Source organism: Nerophis lumbriciformis, linkage group LG20 (assembly GCF_033978685.3).
Source record: "Nerophis lumbriciformis linkage group LG20, RoL_Nlum_v2.1, whole genome shotgun sequence".
In the NCBI taxonomy this organism is placed as follows: domain Eukaryota; kingdom Metazoa; phylum Chordata; class Actinopteri; order Syngnathiformes; family Syngnathidae; genus Nerophis; species Nerophis lumbriciformis.
Genome location: NC_084567.2, coordinates 7,107,236 through 7,125,830, shown reverse-complemented (window position 1 = coordinate 7,125,830; position 18,595 = coordinate 7,107,236). Strand labels below are relative to the sequence as shown.

At 40.3% G+C, this 18,595-nt stretch overlaps 3 protein-coding genes across 5 annotated transcripts in view; all 3 read right to left on the bottom strand.

Annotated features, from left to right (window-relative positions):
* The window catches only part of LOC133619341 (uncharacterized), a 101,670-nt gene that overhangs the window by 32,333 nt on the left and 50,742 nt on the right, over positions 1-18,595 (bottom strand). The window lies entirely within an intron of this gene.
* Positions 1-18,595, bottom strand: part of LOC133619319 (uncharacterized) — a 455,654-nt gene that overhangs the window by 434,741 nt on the left and 2,318 nt on the right. For 2 of the 3 annotated variants that reach the window (XM_061980289.2, XM_072915440.1), the window contains exon 2: positions 13,494-15,005. The exons of the other annotated variant lie outside the window; for it this stretch is intronic. In XM_061980289.2, the coding sequence (XP_061836273.1) occupies positions 13,966-15,005 (1,040 nt within the window). In that variant the 3' untranslated portion in view covers positions 13,494-13,965. Of the gene's footprint in view, positions 1-13,493; positions 15,006-18,595 lie in introns of those variants that run through there. 3 annotated transcript variants of the gene reach the window in all.
* On the bottom strand, positions 4,228-13,282 carry LOC133619744 (uncharacterized). Its single transcript, XM_061980989.2, has 2 exons — positions 13,276-13,282; positions 4,228-5,680 (listed from the first exon to the last, which is right to left on the bottom strand). Exons 1-2 carry the CDS (start codon positions 13,280-13,282, stop codon positions 4,494-4,496), a joined length of 1,194 nt encoding a protein of 397 aa, XP_061836973.2. The 3' UTR covers positions 4,228-4,493.

The following is an 18,595-nucleotide window of genomic DNA, read 5'->3' as shown; positions in this document are numbered from 1 at the left end:
AATAATATATATATATATATATATATATATACAAGCACGTGCACAGACTATTTCGATGGCTGTTGTTCAAACCAGAAAAAGGGCAAACATTTTAAGTGGGGTTACTGATTGCTTATTTTACTCCTGTTTTACGTTGGGTGGAGGGGGAGGAGTCACAGCCCCGCATTACCATGTACCTCTTGCTTGGTATACTTGCTCGCCCCGGTATAAACTATTTGCTTGCCTAACAGAGTTGCGACATCCAGTGGACACATTTAGAACAGCAGTTTCTTTCATTAAAAAAATGCAGCTGAATTTTACACTTCGCAAACTCATCTCGCGGGCCGGATTGAACCTGTTATGCCCGAATGTCGAGGGAGGTGGGGGTTGGGTTGTGGGTGTTAATTGTTCATATGTCTCTGATTTGCACATCAGTCTGAGTAAAAGTTGGCAGTTTGTTATGCAAACAGTTACCCAGCATCACTTATGCGTCAACGTCAGTTTTTATACATCTCAACTTTGCAGTGAAAAAGGGTGTAGTGCAGGTTTTTGAGCGTGCACAAACTTGACACATGAGGCCCCAGGTCTCTGGACTGAAGAAGGAGTAACCAAGCACTTGAAGCATCATCTATCTTACTGTTCAGGAAGGTTTCAGATACAGAGAAGACATGGGGTCATGAGTAGATAAGATTATGCTCCAAATAATCCAAGTTTGTATGAATACCTCAGATATTTGTGAAAGAAGCAGTGAGGAGGTCCTGGGTAGGGTGGATGTCGCCACATATGAGCAACATACCACAAACTAAACAGCTAATTGGTTATTTTCCCTTGTGTGTTCTAATGTGTTTTACTGCGTCTGCATTATGTGGGAACCTTTTACACTGAACAACTAAATGTTTTTTCTCCAGCGTGTGTTCTCATGTGTTGCCACAAAGAGCCGTTATGAGAAAAGCTTTTACCACAAACTGAACAATTAAATGGTCTTAGTCCAGTGTGTGTTCTCAAGTGTTCAGTCAATTTGCTCTTAACAGACAAGCTTTTGTCACAAACTGAACAACTAAATGGGTGTTCACCTGTGTGTGTGTTCTCATGTGTTAAATCAAAGAAGTATTTTGAGAAATGATTTTGCCACAAACTAAACAATTACATGTTTTTTCACCTGTGTGTGTTCTCAAGTGTTCAGTCAAAGTGCACTTAAAATAATAGTTTTTACCACAAATTGAACAGTTAAATGTTTTTTCACCTGTGTGTATTGTCATGGGTTCAGTCAAAGAGCTATTTTGAGAAAAGCTTTTGCCACAAACTGAACAAATACATTTTTCTCATGTGTTCAGTCAAAATGCTGTCACATGAGTCAGATTACAGCAGGGGTGTCAAACTCATTTTACCTCAGGGGCCGCATGGAGGAAAATCTATTTCCACTTGGCGGGACGGCTAAAATCATGGCATGATAACTTAAAAATACGACTATGGCAACTTCAAATTCTTTTCTTTGTTTTACTTTGGCTCAAAATAGAACAAGCACATTCTGAAAATGTACATATAACAAATAATCCTCTTGACAAAACACTTCAAGTTAGTTGAACATTTAGAGGGAAAAAAACGTGCATTTTCAAAAACACCTTGAAGAACACAGTGAAGTTAGACTTAATCTCAGTGTTTCTATTAAACTTTAAGTCACAACCCATCTAGAATTGAACAAAAAACAAAATAAAGCATGAATAAAACTATTCTATGTATCAACTACCTCATTTGTCATTTCCACATATTAATCCTGTGCTAACTCAACAAACCATACAAACTGAGGTAGAAACTATTCAAGAGTGTTGAGTTACTTCCTGTCTTCTAGACATAATGTGTATAGATAGAAAAATAAAAGCTGTGCAATGTGTGAACAATTTCAACAAAGCACAAATAAAAAGTTCAAAGACTGACAGTATTGCAGTAAATCACACACTGTTCACTTTCTTTACATTTGCACAGAAGACAATCATTTTCACAGAACTATATCAGTGTGCAGTGTCTCATGCTGCATTTTAATTATGTCAGTTTTGATACATCTCAACTTTGCAGTGAAAAAGGGTGTAGTGCAGGTTTTTGAGCGTGCACAAACTTGACACATGAGGCCCCAGGTCCCTGGACTGAAGAAGGAGTAACCAAGCACTTGAAGCATCATCTAACTTACTGTTCAGGAAGGTTTCAGATACAGAGATAAGCTTGAATAAGATTATGCTCCAAATAATCCAAGTTTGTATGTGTCAAGACTTGGACCGTGGCGTGTTTTTTTTCCCCATGGTGCAAAGAATTTGGACCGGACATGGCGTGAAGGTAAATACACGATTTAATAATAGATTATAAAAAGTATAAACAAAAGGTGCGCACAAGGCGGGGAACAAACTTGGCTAATAAAACAAAACTCGCACAAAGGCAGAACTATGGAAAAAACGAACAAACAAAAGGCGCTCACAGCGGAGATACAAAACAGTGGCTTGAATAAACAAAAAACTTACGTGGCAAGAAAAGAGCAGTATGAACTATGACCTGGACAGAGTAAGCAGCGTGTCAAGAGTGTAGAGCATGAATGTGATGTCGCCAGGCCGACCAACAGAAAATGACAGGCTTAAATAGTCATGTGGTGATTGAAAACAGGTGCGTGAGTTCAAATGAACCAGGTGCGTGAGTCCAAGACGTGAAACAGGTGACACTAATGGTTGTCAAGGTAACAAACAAACAAGGAAGTGCAACCAGGAACTAAAAAGAGTCCAAAAAACAAAACAGCACATGGCCAAACAAAAACATGATCAACAGACATGACAGAGCCCCTCCCTTAAGGACAGATCCCAGATGTCCAAAAACAAACAAAACAAGGCAGGATCGAGAGTCATGGGAGGGCGGGAGGGGGACTTGGCGGTGGGTCGCCAGACCACGTGTCCCCGAATCCACCGGGGAAGAATCAAATGGCGGCGACGTGTAGACCGCCGCTGTACCTGACGAGGTGGGTGACCTGGGAATGGCCACATCCATGGCCGACGAGGAGGCCGGCGTACCTGGCGTGGCGGACGCCCATGGAATGGCCACATCCTTGACCGACGAGGAGGTTGGGGCGTTGTCGTCGTGGCAGGTGGCGAAGCTTGGCGTGGCGCGTCAGGCGGCGGGTCTTGGTATTGGCATGGCGGGTCTCGGTCTTGGCATGGCGGGTCTCGGTCTTGGCATGGGGGGTCTCGGTCTTGGCATGGGGGGTCTCGGTCTTGGCTTGGAGGGTCTTGGTCTTGGCTTGGAGGGTCTTGGTCTTGGCTTGGAGGGTCTTGGTCTTGACTTGGAGGGTCTTGGTCTTGGCTTGGAGGGTCTGGGTCTTGGCTTGGAGGGTCTGGGTCTTGGCTTGGAGGGTCTGGGTCTTGGTCTTGGCTTGGGTCTGGGTCTTGGCTTGGGTCTTGGCTTGGGTCTTGCATTTGGCGTCGTGGAGCTGCGACTGGCGGCACTTGGCGTCGTGTAGCTGCGACTGGCGGCACTTGGCGTCGTGGAGCTGCTACTGGAGGAACTTGGGCGTGGAGCTAGCCGTGGCGTAGGTGCTAGCCTTGGTGCTGGTGGAGGTGGCCTAGCCGGGGGTTGCGGCTTGGCAGGCCGAAAGATTGGTGGTGGTGGCCTGGCCGGAGGTTGCGGCTTGGCATGGCGAAAAACTGGTGGTGGTGGCCGGGCTGGAGGCTGCGGCTTAGCAGCCCGAAGAACTGGAGGAACCACCCCACCAGCACAGCTCCTGGCCCTAGCCCCCCCCCCCTCAAAGGGCGGATACCAGACACGCTCCCTGCGGTCTGGAACAGTCTTTTGGGGTGGGTGGAGGGAGGTCAGAAGGGGGACAGAATCCTCCCCTTTAAAATGTCCAAAATATATTTCTTTATCCCCCACCTGGGGTTGTGTGGGCGGAAAAAAAGAAACATTTTGTGACGGGGGCGGGGCTTGAGTCTTGGGGGGAAAGGACAGTCCCAGTGAGCGAGTCTGTGAAAAATGTTTCTGGAAGTGTCTGATTCTGGCAAAAAAGTCCTTTGGTGGTGGCTGATAGAAAAAGTTAGCAGAATTTAAAAAAAAATCCTGGTCTCTGACGTCATCACCAGTGGGCAGGGTGACATCATGACAAGGCGGCGGCGTGATGTCATCTGCGGGTAAACTTATTTGCTGGAGACATCTGTCAAGACTTTGACTGTAGCGTGGTTTGTTTTCCCATGGTGCAAAGGATTTGGACCGGACATGGCGTGAAGGTAAATACATGATTTAATAATAGATTATAAAAAGTATAAACAAAATGCCGCACAAAGCGGGGAACAAACTTGGCTAATAAAACAAAACAGCACATGGCCAAACAAAATCATGATCAACAGACATGACAGTATGAATACCTCAGATATTTGTGAAAGAAGCAGTGAGGAGGTCCTGGGTAGGGTGGATGTCGCCACATATGAGCAACATACCACAAACTAAACAGCTAATTGCCTATTTACCCTTGTGTGTTTTTATGTGTTTTACTGTGTCTGCATTATGTGGGAACCTTTTACAGCACACTTAACATTTAAATGGTTTTCCTCCAGGTGTGTTTTCATGTGTCGACACAAAGAGCTGTTATAAAAAAAGCTTGTACCACAAACTGAACAACTAAATGGTTTTATTCCAGTGTGTGTTTTCATGTGGTCAGTCAATTTTCTATTAACAGAAAAGCTTTTGTCACAAACTGAACAACAAAATGGTTTTTCACCTGTGTGTGTTCTCATGTGTTGAATTAGAGTGCTCTTAACAGAATAGCTTTTGCCACAAACTGAACAACTAAATGGTTTTTCACCTGTATGTGTTCTCATGTGTTGTGTCAAATTAATGTTTTGAGAAAAGCTGTAGCCACAAACTGAACAATTAAATGGTTTTTCACCTGTGTGTGTTCTCATGTGTTGAGTTAAATGGCTGTTTTGAGAAAAGCTGTAACCACAAATTGAACAATTAAATGGTTTTTCACCTGTGTGTGTTCTCATGTGTTGAGTCAAATTGATATTTCGAGAAAAGCCTTTGCCACAAACTGAACAACTGAAAGGTTTTTCACCTGTGTGTTTTCTCATGTGTTGAGTCAAATTGATATTTCGAGAAAATCTGTTGCCACAAACTGAACAACTAAATGGTTTTTCACCTGTGTGTGATTTCATGTGTTTAGTCAAAATGCTCTGTAAAGAATAATTGTTATCACAAATTGAACAGTTAAATGTTTTTTCACCTGTGTGTGTTCTCATGTGTTCAATAAAATGGCTCTTTTTAGTAAAACTTTCAGCACAAACTGAGCAGCTCAAACATGTTTTACCTCTCTTCTTTGTAGAGCATTCAGAGTGTTTGTTGTCAGTGTGAGTCCTCATATCACCTTCACAGTCTTTATCGCTGCTCAAAGGTTCTTCAACCGCGTCTTCAGCCTCACTATCTGATAGTGGAGCTAAGAGGTTGTCTACTTGTGGTTTCTCTTCATCATCTTCAGTCTTCACAGAGAGAATACTCAGTGGAAACTTGGTGTAATCAGCTTCCTCTCGTCCTAGAAGACACTCTCCCTCCTGAGTGATGCAGAGTTCCTCCTCTTCCTTTTTAATGCAGGGTGGTTGTGGAGTCTCCTGCTTCAAAGTGGAGCTCCCCCCTAACTGAGGGGAAACTTCTTCTGGATTACCGATCAGCTGCTGGACGTCTGCAAGACACAAACAACAAAAACACACTTTCTTCTATGTTCTGTATGTGTGTGTAGTAGGGTTGTACAGTATAATGCTACTAATAAAGTATTGTGGTACTAATCAATTGAAATCGGTACTATACCACCTTTGAAAAGTACTGGTACCGTTCTTTCATCTGAATGCCGCTGTGCGGCGGTGACTACAGAGCCGAGGTGCATGATGTTGAGTGTGTCAAAACGCACACACAAAGTGCATACAAGCAATAACATGGTGGAGAGGAAGAAAAGCAACAAAGGACAATTCTACTGGTTAATAAAGAGGGTGCGTGAAGTGCAATATGGAGGTATTTGGGCTTCTAAACTAACAATAAAGGTGACACTGCAAGGGTTGCTTTACACCTTTTCTGTTTGTGGTCTCCCAGACCGTGGTCGAGGAGCGCAGGGGAGACGTTCCCTCCAGGGCCCATGTTTTGTCGGGGGTAACACTGGGTCCATAAAGCTCTGCTCTTTGGTCGGAAGGACGAGGCCGTCGATTAGTTACAACTTGGTCACTATATGAAGAATGATTTAATATAATGTCAGTAAAACTTTATGTTCTATTCTAATCTAATCCTTGATTACAGCAGACTATATGTAATATGGACAATTGTAAATAGTTATTTGAGTGCAACAAGAAAAGCCCAATGTGTTTAATGCATTTTAATTTATATTTTAACATTGTAAAATTGTTCTTTGACTGGGAGTGTTTAATGTAGTGTAAGATTTTATGTTAAAATAATTTCATAGTTCCATTTATTCAGAAAAGTATTCATACATTTAGTACCGGTACTAAATTATTGGTATGGGGACAACCCTAGTGTGTAGTGTTTCATGGCCATTCATTTAGTGCCTTGCCAGAATGATGGATCAATGTTTACATGACTTGTCATAGACTCAGAAAAGTTCAGCTAGAATCACAGAAAGTAGAAAACATCTGCTGCGATGGACATTAGGATACTACAAACTAACAGTGGGGAAAAAGTCAATATTGAAATACATGGCAAAAATTAAAAAAGATACTATCTATCTCAAAGAAGTCTGTAGTTAAGAAGTAGAGAACTTTTTTAGATATTAAATGCAAGAAACTGGATCCACTTTCTGTACAATTGCAATGATCATTGGAATTACTTTGTAAATCAGTGGTCCCCAACCTTTTTGTAACTGAGGACCGGTCAACGCTTGAAAATTTGTCCCACGGACTGGTGCGGTGGGGGAGTGGGGGAGGAGGGGGTATGGTATTTTTATTTTTTCTTGTCATAAAAAAATACAATCATGTGTACCTACGGACTGTATCCCTGCAGACGGTATTGATCTACCGTATTTTCCGCACTATAAGGCGCACCTAAAAACCACAAATTTTCTCAAAAGCTAACAGTGCGCCTTATAACCCGGTGCGCTTTATTACGATTAATTTTCATAAAGTTTCGATCTCGCAACTTCGGTAAACAGCCGCCATCTTTTTTCCCGGTAGAACAGGAAGCGCTTCTTCTTCTACGCAAGCAACCGCCAAGGAAAGCACCCGCCCCCATAGAACAGGAAGCGCTTCACCCGCCCCCGGAAGAAGAAGAAAAAACGCGCGGATATCACCGTACGTTTCATTTCCTGTTTACATCTGTAAAGACCACAAAATGGCTCCTACTACGCGACAAGGATCCGGATCATAAAAAGACGCAATCTCTCCATCCGCACACGGATTACTACCGTATTTCACAGCAACTGATATTCCTGTGAACTGCACTGTGGAACGGGAGCACGTACGGTGAATATTCGCACCACAGGGAATGAGAAGTCATCCTTCACTGTGGTTCTAGCTTGCCATGCTAACTTCCACCCATCCAAAAGAGACCTTTCCAGCCGGCGTCATCATAAAAGCTAACTCGAAGGGATGGATGGATGAAGAAAAGATGAGCGAGTGGTTAAGGGAAGTTTACGCGAAGAGGCCGGGTGGCTTTTTTCACACAGCTCCGAAGGCGAACACACCTTCACTAAGACGGGCAGATAGCGCCGGTCGACATACGCCAACATCTGCCAGTGGATCGTAAATGCCTGGGCAGATAGTTTCGGTCACAACTGTGGTCCGAGCTTTCCGGAAGGCAGGATTCACAGAACTGCTGCACAACAACAGCGACACTGAATCCGATGACTTCGACGAGGCGGAGCCGGCCATTTTTGGATCCCACGCTTGCGCAACTTTTCAATTCGGACACCGAAGACGAAGAATTCGAAGGATTTACAAATGAAGAATAACTTCAGAAGGTGAGCGCTATGTTTATTTTGTGTGTTGTGACATTAACGTTCGAGCAACATTATGTTGCTATTTATTGCTCTACACCATTTTGAATTTTACTATGTTTGTGATTGCACATTTGCGTACATTTTGGGACAGAGTTGTTAGAACGCTGGTTTTCAATATATTATTAAAGTTTGACTGAACTATCTGACTGTTTTTTTGACATTCACTTTAGCGCAGCGTTTTTTTTGACATTCACTTTAGCGCAGCGTAGGCGCGGCTTATAGTCCGGGGCGGCTTATTGGTGGACAAAATTATGAAATATGTAATTCATAGAAGGTGCGGCTAATAATCCGGTGCGCCTTATAGTGCGGAAAATACGGTATATTGATATATAATATAGGAACCAGAAATATTAATAACAGAAAGAAACAACCTTTTTGTGCAAATGAGTGTGAATAAATGAAATAGGGGAGGGAGGTTTTTTGGGTTGGTGCACAAATTGTAAGTGTATCTTGTGTTTTATATGTTGATTTAATTAAAAAAATATATTTAAAAAAAAAAAGTTTTTTAATTTCTTGTGCGGCCCGGTACCAATCGAGCCACGGTGGTTGGGGACCACCGCAATAAATAATAACTGGCATCTAGTGTACTTATATACAACTTTTATTTAAGTAGTTTTTTTTACAGTTTTTTGTGACTTTGTAAAAATGGCAGTAAAACTCCATGATACATAGTTTATCATGAAGTCCTTTCCAATACCTCGTATAGGCCTGGACAATTATGGCAAAACATAATAATCACAATTATTTTGACTGATTTTGGAATCACGATAAATAACAAAATTATTTATTAATTTGAAAACGTAAAAAGAGTACCAACAAAAATAAATTTTAAATATAATATAAAAAAAACAACCAGATATACATTAGTCACAAATAAATAACATACAATAAAAATCATAGTAACAATACATTAAAATGACTATAGCAATATGACAAACAAATCAAATTCAAGTTTTCTGTTTACATTTTTCTGAATTCCGTTTCTTACCTCTCACACTTATTTTACCACAGTAGATTGTTTGCTCTTCGTGTCATAAATAACATTTTCTAAAATCAATCAACCAATCATTCAAAGCGGAAAGAGTGAGTTTTGAGAAAACTTGAAGCTGTAAAATAAAGAAAGACTCAAGTTGCGACTGCTTTCCTGTTTGTACATTGATCTTACATCGTGATGCCGTTCACAACAACACAAGAAGTGTTTTGTGGTGTATGGATTGTTCTTGCTAGCTTTAGCTTCATAGTTTAGTCGCTGTTTCAAGTGGCCGTCTCCACATTGTTTAGTTCAGGACAGGGTGGTTGAGTGTTTCGGGGATGAACGAGGGGTACCGGACACATTATTGTCCCAAACAAATATTCCTTCTCCTCACAATGACAACATTTCACTCACATTTATGTCAATTTCCGTGAAATTCTGCATTTACAAGCAGATTCTGTTTTAGTGGCCAATTCCGAAGTTACATTAAAGCGAAAATCATGTTGTCTTACTTTTTTGTTGAGTTCAGTGATTACTGATTAGACATACTAGCACTGTGTCAAATAAAAAGTAGCAAATTCTAGTAGACAATGTAAGAGAGTGATCTAAGTTGTTTGTTGTCATCTCCAGGTGAATGTTGGATATAGTGTTCTGTGGTTACTTTTTGGTTGGCTAACGATTCACGTTGTATTGCGCTACTTGACGGCAAGTGTGTGAGTCTGTTCTGAAGTCTGAAGGAAAGAGACGTAACTTCATCACCTCGTCTGGTTATTGACTCCAACCCTGAATATTACAGACATGGTCTTTTTTTTTCTCCAATCATACGCTCACTCATCCCTTTAACCGTTACAGACTCAAGAATTTGCATGCACGTTCCGCGGGCCGTTTATCTTTTTTTTACGATAACATTTTTATGATCGTGCCAAGTCTTAATTGAAATTGAGATTAAAATCTGATTAATTGTCCAGCCCTAACTCAGCCCTACTAAGAACTAGGAAATACAATGGCACAACAACATCATTTTAATCTTTCACTAGCTGCTCCAGTGTTTAAAAGATGGAGGATGACTTAGCAATAGTGGCTGTTATGTCCACTCTAACATCCATCCAATAACTTGATGGACTCCATCAATAACTTAGCTTAGTAATGCGAGCTAAATATTTCATTAGTAAGAAGCGCTTGTTTTGCTCTTCCACTTTCTTCATTTGACTTTTGCATTCTTTCATCTCCTCTGATGTGAACTCCACTGCCTTCTTCAACATATTATGTATATATCATGTATATATGTTATATTTTATATCGCTATATTTAGTCTATTTATACCTGCATTGTCCTTTCCATCCTTACACTTTCCATCATTGAAACTGAGCTACTGTGTGGAACAATTTCCCTTGTGGATCATTAAAGTGGGTCTAAGTCAGGGGTCGGCGACCCAAAATGTTGAAAGAGCCATATTGGACCAAAAATACAAAATCAAATCTGTCTGGAGCCGCAAAAAATTAAAAGCCATATTCATACAGATAGTGTGTCATGAGATATACATTGAATTAAGATGACTTAAAGGAAACTAAATGACCTCAAATATAGCTACAAACGAGGCATAATGATGCAATATGTACATATAGCTAGCATAAATAGCATGTTAGCATCGATTAGCCTGCAGTCATGCAGTGACCAAATATGTCTGATTAGCACTCCACACAAGTCAATAACATCAGCAAAACTCACCTTTGTGCATTCAAGCACAAAGTTAAAAGTTTGGTGGACAAAATGAGACAGAAAAAGAAGTGGCATAAAACACGTCCTAAAAAGTCGGAGAAAGTTATATATGTAAACAAACTACGGTGAGTTCAAGGACCGCCAAAATTAGTAGGACAAAACGGCACTCGCCAAATACTCGAATCAGTGAAGCATGTTTACGTCATGTTTGTCCTTCTACGGAAACCATATTACAACAATTTTTCATACATTTTTTAAAAAGCTCCAGAGAGCCACTAGGACGGCGCTAAAGAGCTGCATGCGGCTCTAGAGCCGCGGGTTGCCGACCCCTGGTCTAAGTCTAAGTAACAATCATGGCGGCTCTTTCTTTACATTGTTGAAAAGTCGGCTAATTTCTCATCAACACTTTTTTAAGGGCTTGAAATAGCTTTCAAATGACAAAACTTCAACTCACTCACCTTCATCTTTCGTCTTTATCTCCGTTGGTGATTTGCTGGAAGTTGATTCTCTTTCATGTTCTCTTTTAGCGGACGTCGCCATCTTAGCATAGCAGTAGTCGTCCATCTTCTATCACGTCTTCAATCTTCACTTCAGATATCGCTCCAAACTCAATGCACGTTTCGTGGCTTTGGAAAATACCAATTGAGATATTTGTTGCTATATTTGCTGTGAATCATATGACTTTAAGATCGTGGTGAATTCGAAGAATCTCCGAACAACCATAGCATGCGGTCCTTGTTCTTTTGCTTCGCTTCAAGTACATTTGCGCATGCGCTATAAGTCAGCTACTTCCGTTTCCTACTCCACAGCACTTGTTTTTCAAAATAAAGGCATTTTAATCTTGTTTCAAAACATTGGTTTGCAAAAGTATCTAACATCAAATAATCGATAACTACTCACTAAAAATAATATATATATATATATATATATATATATATATATATATATATATATATATATATACAAGCACATGCACATACTTTTTCGATGGCTGTTCAAACCAGAAAAAGGGCAAACATTTTAAGTGGGGTTACTGATTGGTTATTTTACCCTTGTTTTACGTTGGGTGGAGGGGGAGGAGTCACAGCCCCGCTTTACCGTGTACCTCTTGCTTGGTATCCTTGCTCGCCCCGGTATAAACTATTTGCTTGCCTAGCAGAATTGCGACATTCACTGGACACATTTAGAACAGCAGTTTCTTTCATTTAAAAAAATGCAGCTGACTTTTACATTTCGCAAACTCATCTCGCGGGCCGGATTGAACCTGTCATGCCCGAATGTCGAGGGAGGTGGGGGTTGGGTTGTGGGTGTTGGGGGTTAATTGTTCATATGTCTCTGATTTGCACATCAATCAGTCTGAGGAGTAAAAGTTGGCAGTTTGTTATGCAAACAGTTACCCAGCATCACTTATGCGTCAACGTCAGTTTTGATATATCTCAACTTTGCAGTCAAAAAGGGTGTAGTGCAGGTTTTTGAGCGTGCACAAACTTGACACATGAGGCCCCAGGTCCCTGGACTGAAGAAGGAGTAACCAAGCACTTGAAGCATCATCTATCTTACTGTTCAGGAAGGTTTCAGATACAGAGAAGACATGGGGTCATGAGTAGATAAGATTATGCTCCAAATAATCCAAGTTTGTATGAATACCTCAGATATTTGTGAAAGAAGCAGTGAGGAGGTCCTGGGTAGGGTGGATGTCGCCACATATGAGCAACATACCACAAACTAAACAGCTAATTGGTTATTTTCCCTTGTGTGTTCTTATGTGTTTTACTGTGTATGCATTATGTGGGAACCTTTTACAGCACACTGAACAACTAAATGTTTTTTCTCCAGCGTGTGTTCTCATGTGTTGCCACAAAGAGCAGTTATGAGAAAAGCTTTTACCACAAACTGAACAATTAAATGGTCTTAGTCCAGTGTGTGTTCTCAAGTGTTCAGTCAATTTGCTCTTAACAGACAAGCTTTTGCCACAAACTGAACAACTAAATGGTTTTTCACCTGCGTGTGTTCTCAAGTGTTCAGTCAAAGTGCACTTAAAATAATAGTTTTTACCACAAATCGAACAGTTAAATGTTTTTTCTCCTGTGTGCGTTCACGTGTGTTTAGTCAAAGAGCTATTTTGAGAATAGCTTTTGCCACAAACTGAACCAATAAATGATTTTTCTCCTGTGTGTGTTCTCATGTGTTGAGTCAAAATGCTGTCACATGAGTCAGATTACAGCAGGGGTGTCAAACTCATTTTAGCTCAGGGGCCGCATGGAGGAAAATCTATTTCCACGTGGGCGGGACGGGTAAAATCATGGCACGATAACTTAAAAATACGACTACAACGACTTCAAATTATTTTCTTTGTTTTACTTCGGCCCAAAATAGAACAAGCACATTATGAAAATGTACATATAACAAATAATCCTCTAGACAAAACACTTCAAGTTAGTTAAACATTTAGAGGGGAAAAAAGGTGCATTTACAAAAACAGCTTGAAGAACACAATGAACTTAGACTTAATCTCAGTGTTTCTACAAAGCAATTAAACTTTAAATAAAGCATGAATAAAAACTATTCTATGTTTCAACTACCTCACTTGTCATTTCCACATATTAATCCTGTGCTAACTCAACAAACCATACAAACTGAGGTAGAAACTATTCAAGAGTGTTGAGTTACTTCCTGTCTTCTAGACATAATGTGTATTGATAGAAAAATAAAAGCAGTGCAATGTGTGAACAATTTCAACAAAGCACAAATAAAAAGTTCAAAGACTGACAGTATTGCAGTAAATCACACACTGTTCACTTTCTTTACATTTGCACAGAAGACAATCATTTTCACATACCGGTAACTATATCAGTGTGCAGTGTCTCATGCTGCATTTTAATTATGTCAGTTTTGATACATCTCAACTTTGCAGTGAAAAAGGGTGTAGTGCAGGTTTTTGAGTGTGCACAACTTGACACATGAGGCCCCAGGTCCCTGGACTGAAGAAGGAGTAACCAAGCACTTGAAGCATCATCTATCTTACTGTTCAGGAAGGTTTCAGATACAGAGAAGACATGGGGTCATGAGTAGATAAGATTATGCTCCAAATAATCCAAATTTGTATGAATACCTCAGATATTTGTGAAAGAAGCAGTGAGGAGGTCCTGGGTAGGGTGGATGTCGCCACATATGAGCAACATACCACAAACTAAACAGCTAATTGGTTATTTTCCCTTGTGCGTTTTTTTGTGTGTTTTACTGCGTCTGCATTATGTGGGAACCTTTTACAGCACACTTAACATTTAAATGGTTTTCCTCCAGCGTGTGTCCTCATGTGTCGACACAAAGAGCTGTTATAAGAAAAGCTTGTACCACAAACTGAACAACTAAATGGTTTTAGTCCAGTGTGTATTTTCATGTGGTGAGTCAATTTTCTCTTAACAGAAAAGCTTTTGTCACAAACTGAACAACTGAATGGTTTTTCACCTGTGTGTGTTCTCATGTGTTCAATTAAAGTGCTCTTAACAGAACAGCTTTTGCCACAAACTGAACAACTAAATGGTTTTTCACCTGAGTGTCTTCTCATGTGTTTAGTCAAACTGCTCTTTCGAGAAAAGTTTTCGCCACAAACTGAACAATTACATGGTTTTTCTCCTGTATGTGTTCTCAAGTGTTGAGTCAAATGGCTATTTTGAGAAAAGCTGTAGCCACAAACTGAACAATTAAATGGTTTTTCACCTGTGTGTGTTCTCATGTGTTGAGTCAAATTGATATTTCGAGAAAAGCTTTTTCCACAAACTGAACAACTAAATGGTTTTTCACCTGTGTGTGATTTCATGTGTTTAGTCAAAATGCTCTGTAAAGAATAATTTTTACCACAAATCGAACAGATAAATGTTTTTTCACCTGTGTGTGTTCTCATGTGTTCGATAAAATGGTTCTTTTTAGTAAAACTTTCAACACAAACTGAACGCCTCAAAGATGTTTTACCGCTCTTTTTTGTAAAGCATTCAGAGTGTTTGTTGTCAGTGTGAGTCCTCATATCACCTTCACAGTCTTTATCGCTGCTCAAAGGTTCTTCAACCTCGTCTTTAGCCTCACTATCTGATAGTGGAGCTAAGAGGTTGTCTACTTGTGGTTTCTCTTCATCATCTTCAGTCTTCACAAAGATAATATTCAGTGGTAACTTGGTGTAGTCAGCTTCCTCTCGTCCTAGAAGACACTCTCCCTCCTGAGTGATCCAGAGTTCCTCCTCTTCCTTTTTAATGCATGGTGGTTGTGGAGTCTCCTGATTCAAAGTGGAGCTCCCCCCTAACTGAGGGGAAACTTGGACGTCTGCAAGACACAAACAAACAAAAACACACTTTCTTCTATGTACTGTATGTGTGTGTAGTAGGGTTGTACAGTATACTGCTACTAATTAAGTATCGTGGTACTAATCAATTGAAATCAGTACTATACCACCTTTGAAAAGTACCGGTACCGTTCATTTATCTGAATGCCGCTGTGTGGCGGTGACTACAGAGTCGAGGCGCATGATGTTGAGTGTGTCAAAACGCACACACAAAGTGCATACAAGCAATAACATGGTGGAGAGGAAGAAAGGCAACAAAGGACAATTCTACTGGTTAATAAAGAGGGTGCGTGAAGTGCAATATGGAGGTATTTGGGCTTCCAAACTAACAATAAAGGTGACACTTCAAGGGTTGCTTTACACCTTTCCTGTTTGTGGGCTCCCAGACCGTGGACGAGGAGCGCAGGGGAGACGTACCCTCCAGGGCCCATGTTTTGTCGGGGGAAACACTGGGTCCATAAAGCTCCGCTCTTTGGTCGGAAGGACGAGGCCGTCGATTAGTTACAACTTGGTCACTTTATGAAAAATGATTTAATATAATGTCAGTAAAACTTTCTGTTCTATTCTAATCTAATCCTTGATTATAGCAGACTATATGTAATATGGACAATTGTAAATTGTTCTTTGAGTGCAACAAGAAAAGCCCAATGCATTTTAATTTATATTTTAACCTTGTAAAATTGTTAATTGACTGTGAGTGTTTAATGTTGTGTAAGATTTTCTGTTAAAATAAAGCCAAGATTGACATTTTTAGTAGTTCCATTTATTCAGAAAAGTATCTATACATTTAGTACCGTTTTTTTTTTTTTTCAGTGACTTTGCAAAAATCGCAGCAAAACTCCATGTCACAATATTGCAATAGACTATTGTATCGTGACTCAAGTACCGTGATACATAGTTTATCATCAAGTCCTTTCCAATACCTCGTCTAGGCCTGGACAATTATGGCAAAACATAAAAATCACAATTATTTTGAGTGATTTTGGAATCACGATAAATAACAAAATTATTTATTAATTTGAAAACGTAAACCCCGCCTTGCGCCCTATTGTAGCTGAGATAGGCTCCAGCGCCCCCCCGCGACCCCGAAGGGAATAAGCGGTAGAAAATGGATGCATGGAAAACAGAACCAACAAAACTAGATTTTAAATATAATATAAAAAAACAACCAGATATACATTAGTAACAAATAAATAACACGTAAAATAATAATCATAGTAACAATAAATTAAAATGACTATAGCAATATGACAAACAAATCAAGTTCAAATTTTCTGTTTAAATGTTTCTGAATTCTGTTTCTTACCTCTCACACTTATTTTACCACAATAGATTGTTTGCTTTTTATGTCGTAAATAAAAAAATAAAAAATCAGTCAATCAACCAATCAATCGAAGCAGAAAGTGTGAGTTTTGAGAAAACTTGAGGCTGTAAAATAAAGAAAGCTTTTCAAGTTGCGACTGCATTCCTGTTTGTACATTGATCTTACATCGTGATGCCGTTCACAACAACACAAGAAGTGTTTTGTGGTGCATGGATTGTTCTTGCTAGCTTTAGATTCATAGTTTAGTCGCTGTTTCAAGTGGCCGTCTCCACATTGTTTAGTTCAGGACAGGGTGGTTGAGAGTTTCGGGGAAGAACGAGGGGTACCGGACATATTATTGTCCCAAACAAATGTTCCTTCTCCTCACAATGACAACATTTCACTCACATTTATGTCAATTTTCGTGAAATTCTGCATTTACAAGCAGATTCTGCATTAGTGGCCAATTCCGAAGTTACGTTAAAGCGAAAATCATGTGGTCTTACTTTTTTGTTGAGTTCAGTGATTACTGATTAGACATACTAGCACTGTGTCAAATAAAAAGTAGCAAAATCTAGTAGACAATGTAATAGAGTGATCTAAGTGGTTTGTTGCCATCTCCTGGTGAATGTTGGATATAGTGTTCTGTGGTTACTTTTTGGTTGGCTAACGATTTACGCTACTTAACGGCAAGTGTGTGAGTCTGTTCTGAAGTCTGAAGGAAAGAGACGTAACTTCATCACCTCGCCTGGTTATTGACTCCAACCCAGAATATTACAAATGGCGACGAGGATTTAAAAGAAGCCCACTGCGTGAGGGGATTTTATTGGATGGCCGTGCACTGGTCGTAGGTAAGGCTGACGAGTAGCCTACTTTGTGGAGGAACCGGGCACTTGTTGGACTAGCAGTAGCACTGGATGCTAACATGGCTCTGACAAAAGGGATGATGTTCGAAATCGGTTCTCCCGATGCTTTGATAAGAAAAGAACCGATTCCATGGATTTGAATCCCTTTTTGAGAACCAGTTCCCGTTATCGAAGACACTGTACCAGACCTGGGCAAATTAAGGCCCGGGGGCCACATGCGGCCCTAAGCTTTTCAATCTGGCCTGCCGTACATTCCCCAATTTTGTTTTTAGATCTTTAAGATGGAAACTGTAGCTGCCATTATGATGTGCAGTGATGTTTTCTAATGACCGTAAGTCTTCAACTGTACAAAGTATTTCAATGGTTGAGATGATATACCAGTTACTATGGTAATCTAATTAGTTACTATGGTCATCTACGTCACAGCAGCTCAGACGAGGCACCAAGCAGTGTGGGTGGGAAGCGTTTCCATTGACGCGGAAGGAGATTTTCACAACAAAGTTCTAAAGCTTAGTGATGTATCAGATATATCAGATTGTAGGTGGGTTTATTTTCTACCCTTCGCGTTCATATTTCACTGTTTGTTGCATTTTTGTTGCGTTTCACTTGATTGTACAATATGTCGATCGAAAGGAGGTGTGACATTCATATTTTGTCAATATTCAGTGTTTTATCCTTCATAGAAAAATTTAAAATTCCAATACGTTTTTCAAGGCGGTCTGTCACAACATTTTTAGCATTCAGACATTATTGTGAGGTTTTGTATTAGTGTTCCTAAAAATAGATATACCGGCCCCCAGACACATTTTTTTTCTCTAAATGTGGCCCCCGAGTCAAAATAATTGCCCAGGTCTGCACTATACCGTATATTCGAGACTATCGGGCGCACCGTATTAAAATGCGCCGTGTCAGTTACGGGTGCTATTTCTGTGTTTAACACATAAATAAGGCGCAGCGTATTTTTGGGCGCAGGCATGGTTAAAGGGGAACATTATCACCAGACCTATGTAAGCGTCAATATATACCTTGATGTTGCAGAAAAAAGACCATGTATTTTTTTAACCGATTTCTGAACTCTAAATGGGTGAATTTTGGCGAATTAAACGCCATTCTATTATCCGCCATTTTCTCACTTTCGTCGGTGTGTTGTCGGAGGGTGTAACAACACGGACAGGGACGGATTCAAGTTGCACCAGTGGCCCAAAGATGCGAAAGTAGCAAGAAATTGGACAAAATTTGTTCAAAATATGAGGGTGTGGGGAAAGCCGACGAAATGGTCAGTCGTTTGTTCCGCACACTTTACCGACAGAAGCTATGCTACGACAGAGATGGCAAGAATGTGTGGATATCCTGCAACACTCAAAGCAGATGCTGACATCAACTCCAAAACTGGACAAATCAG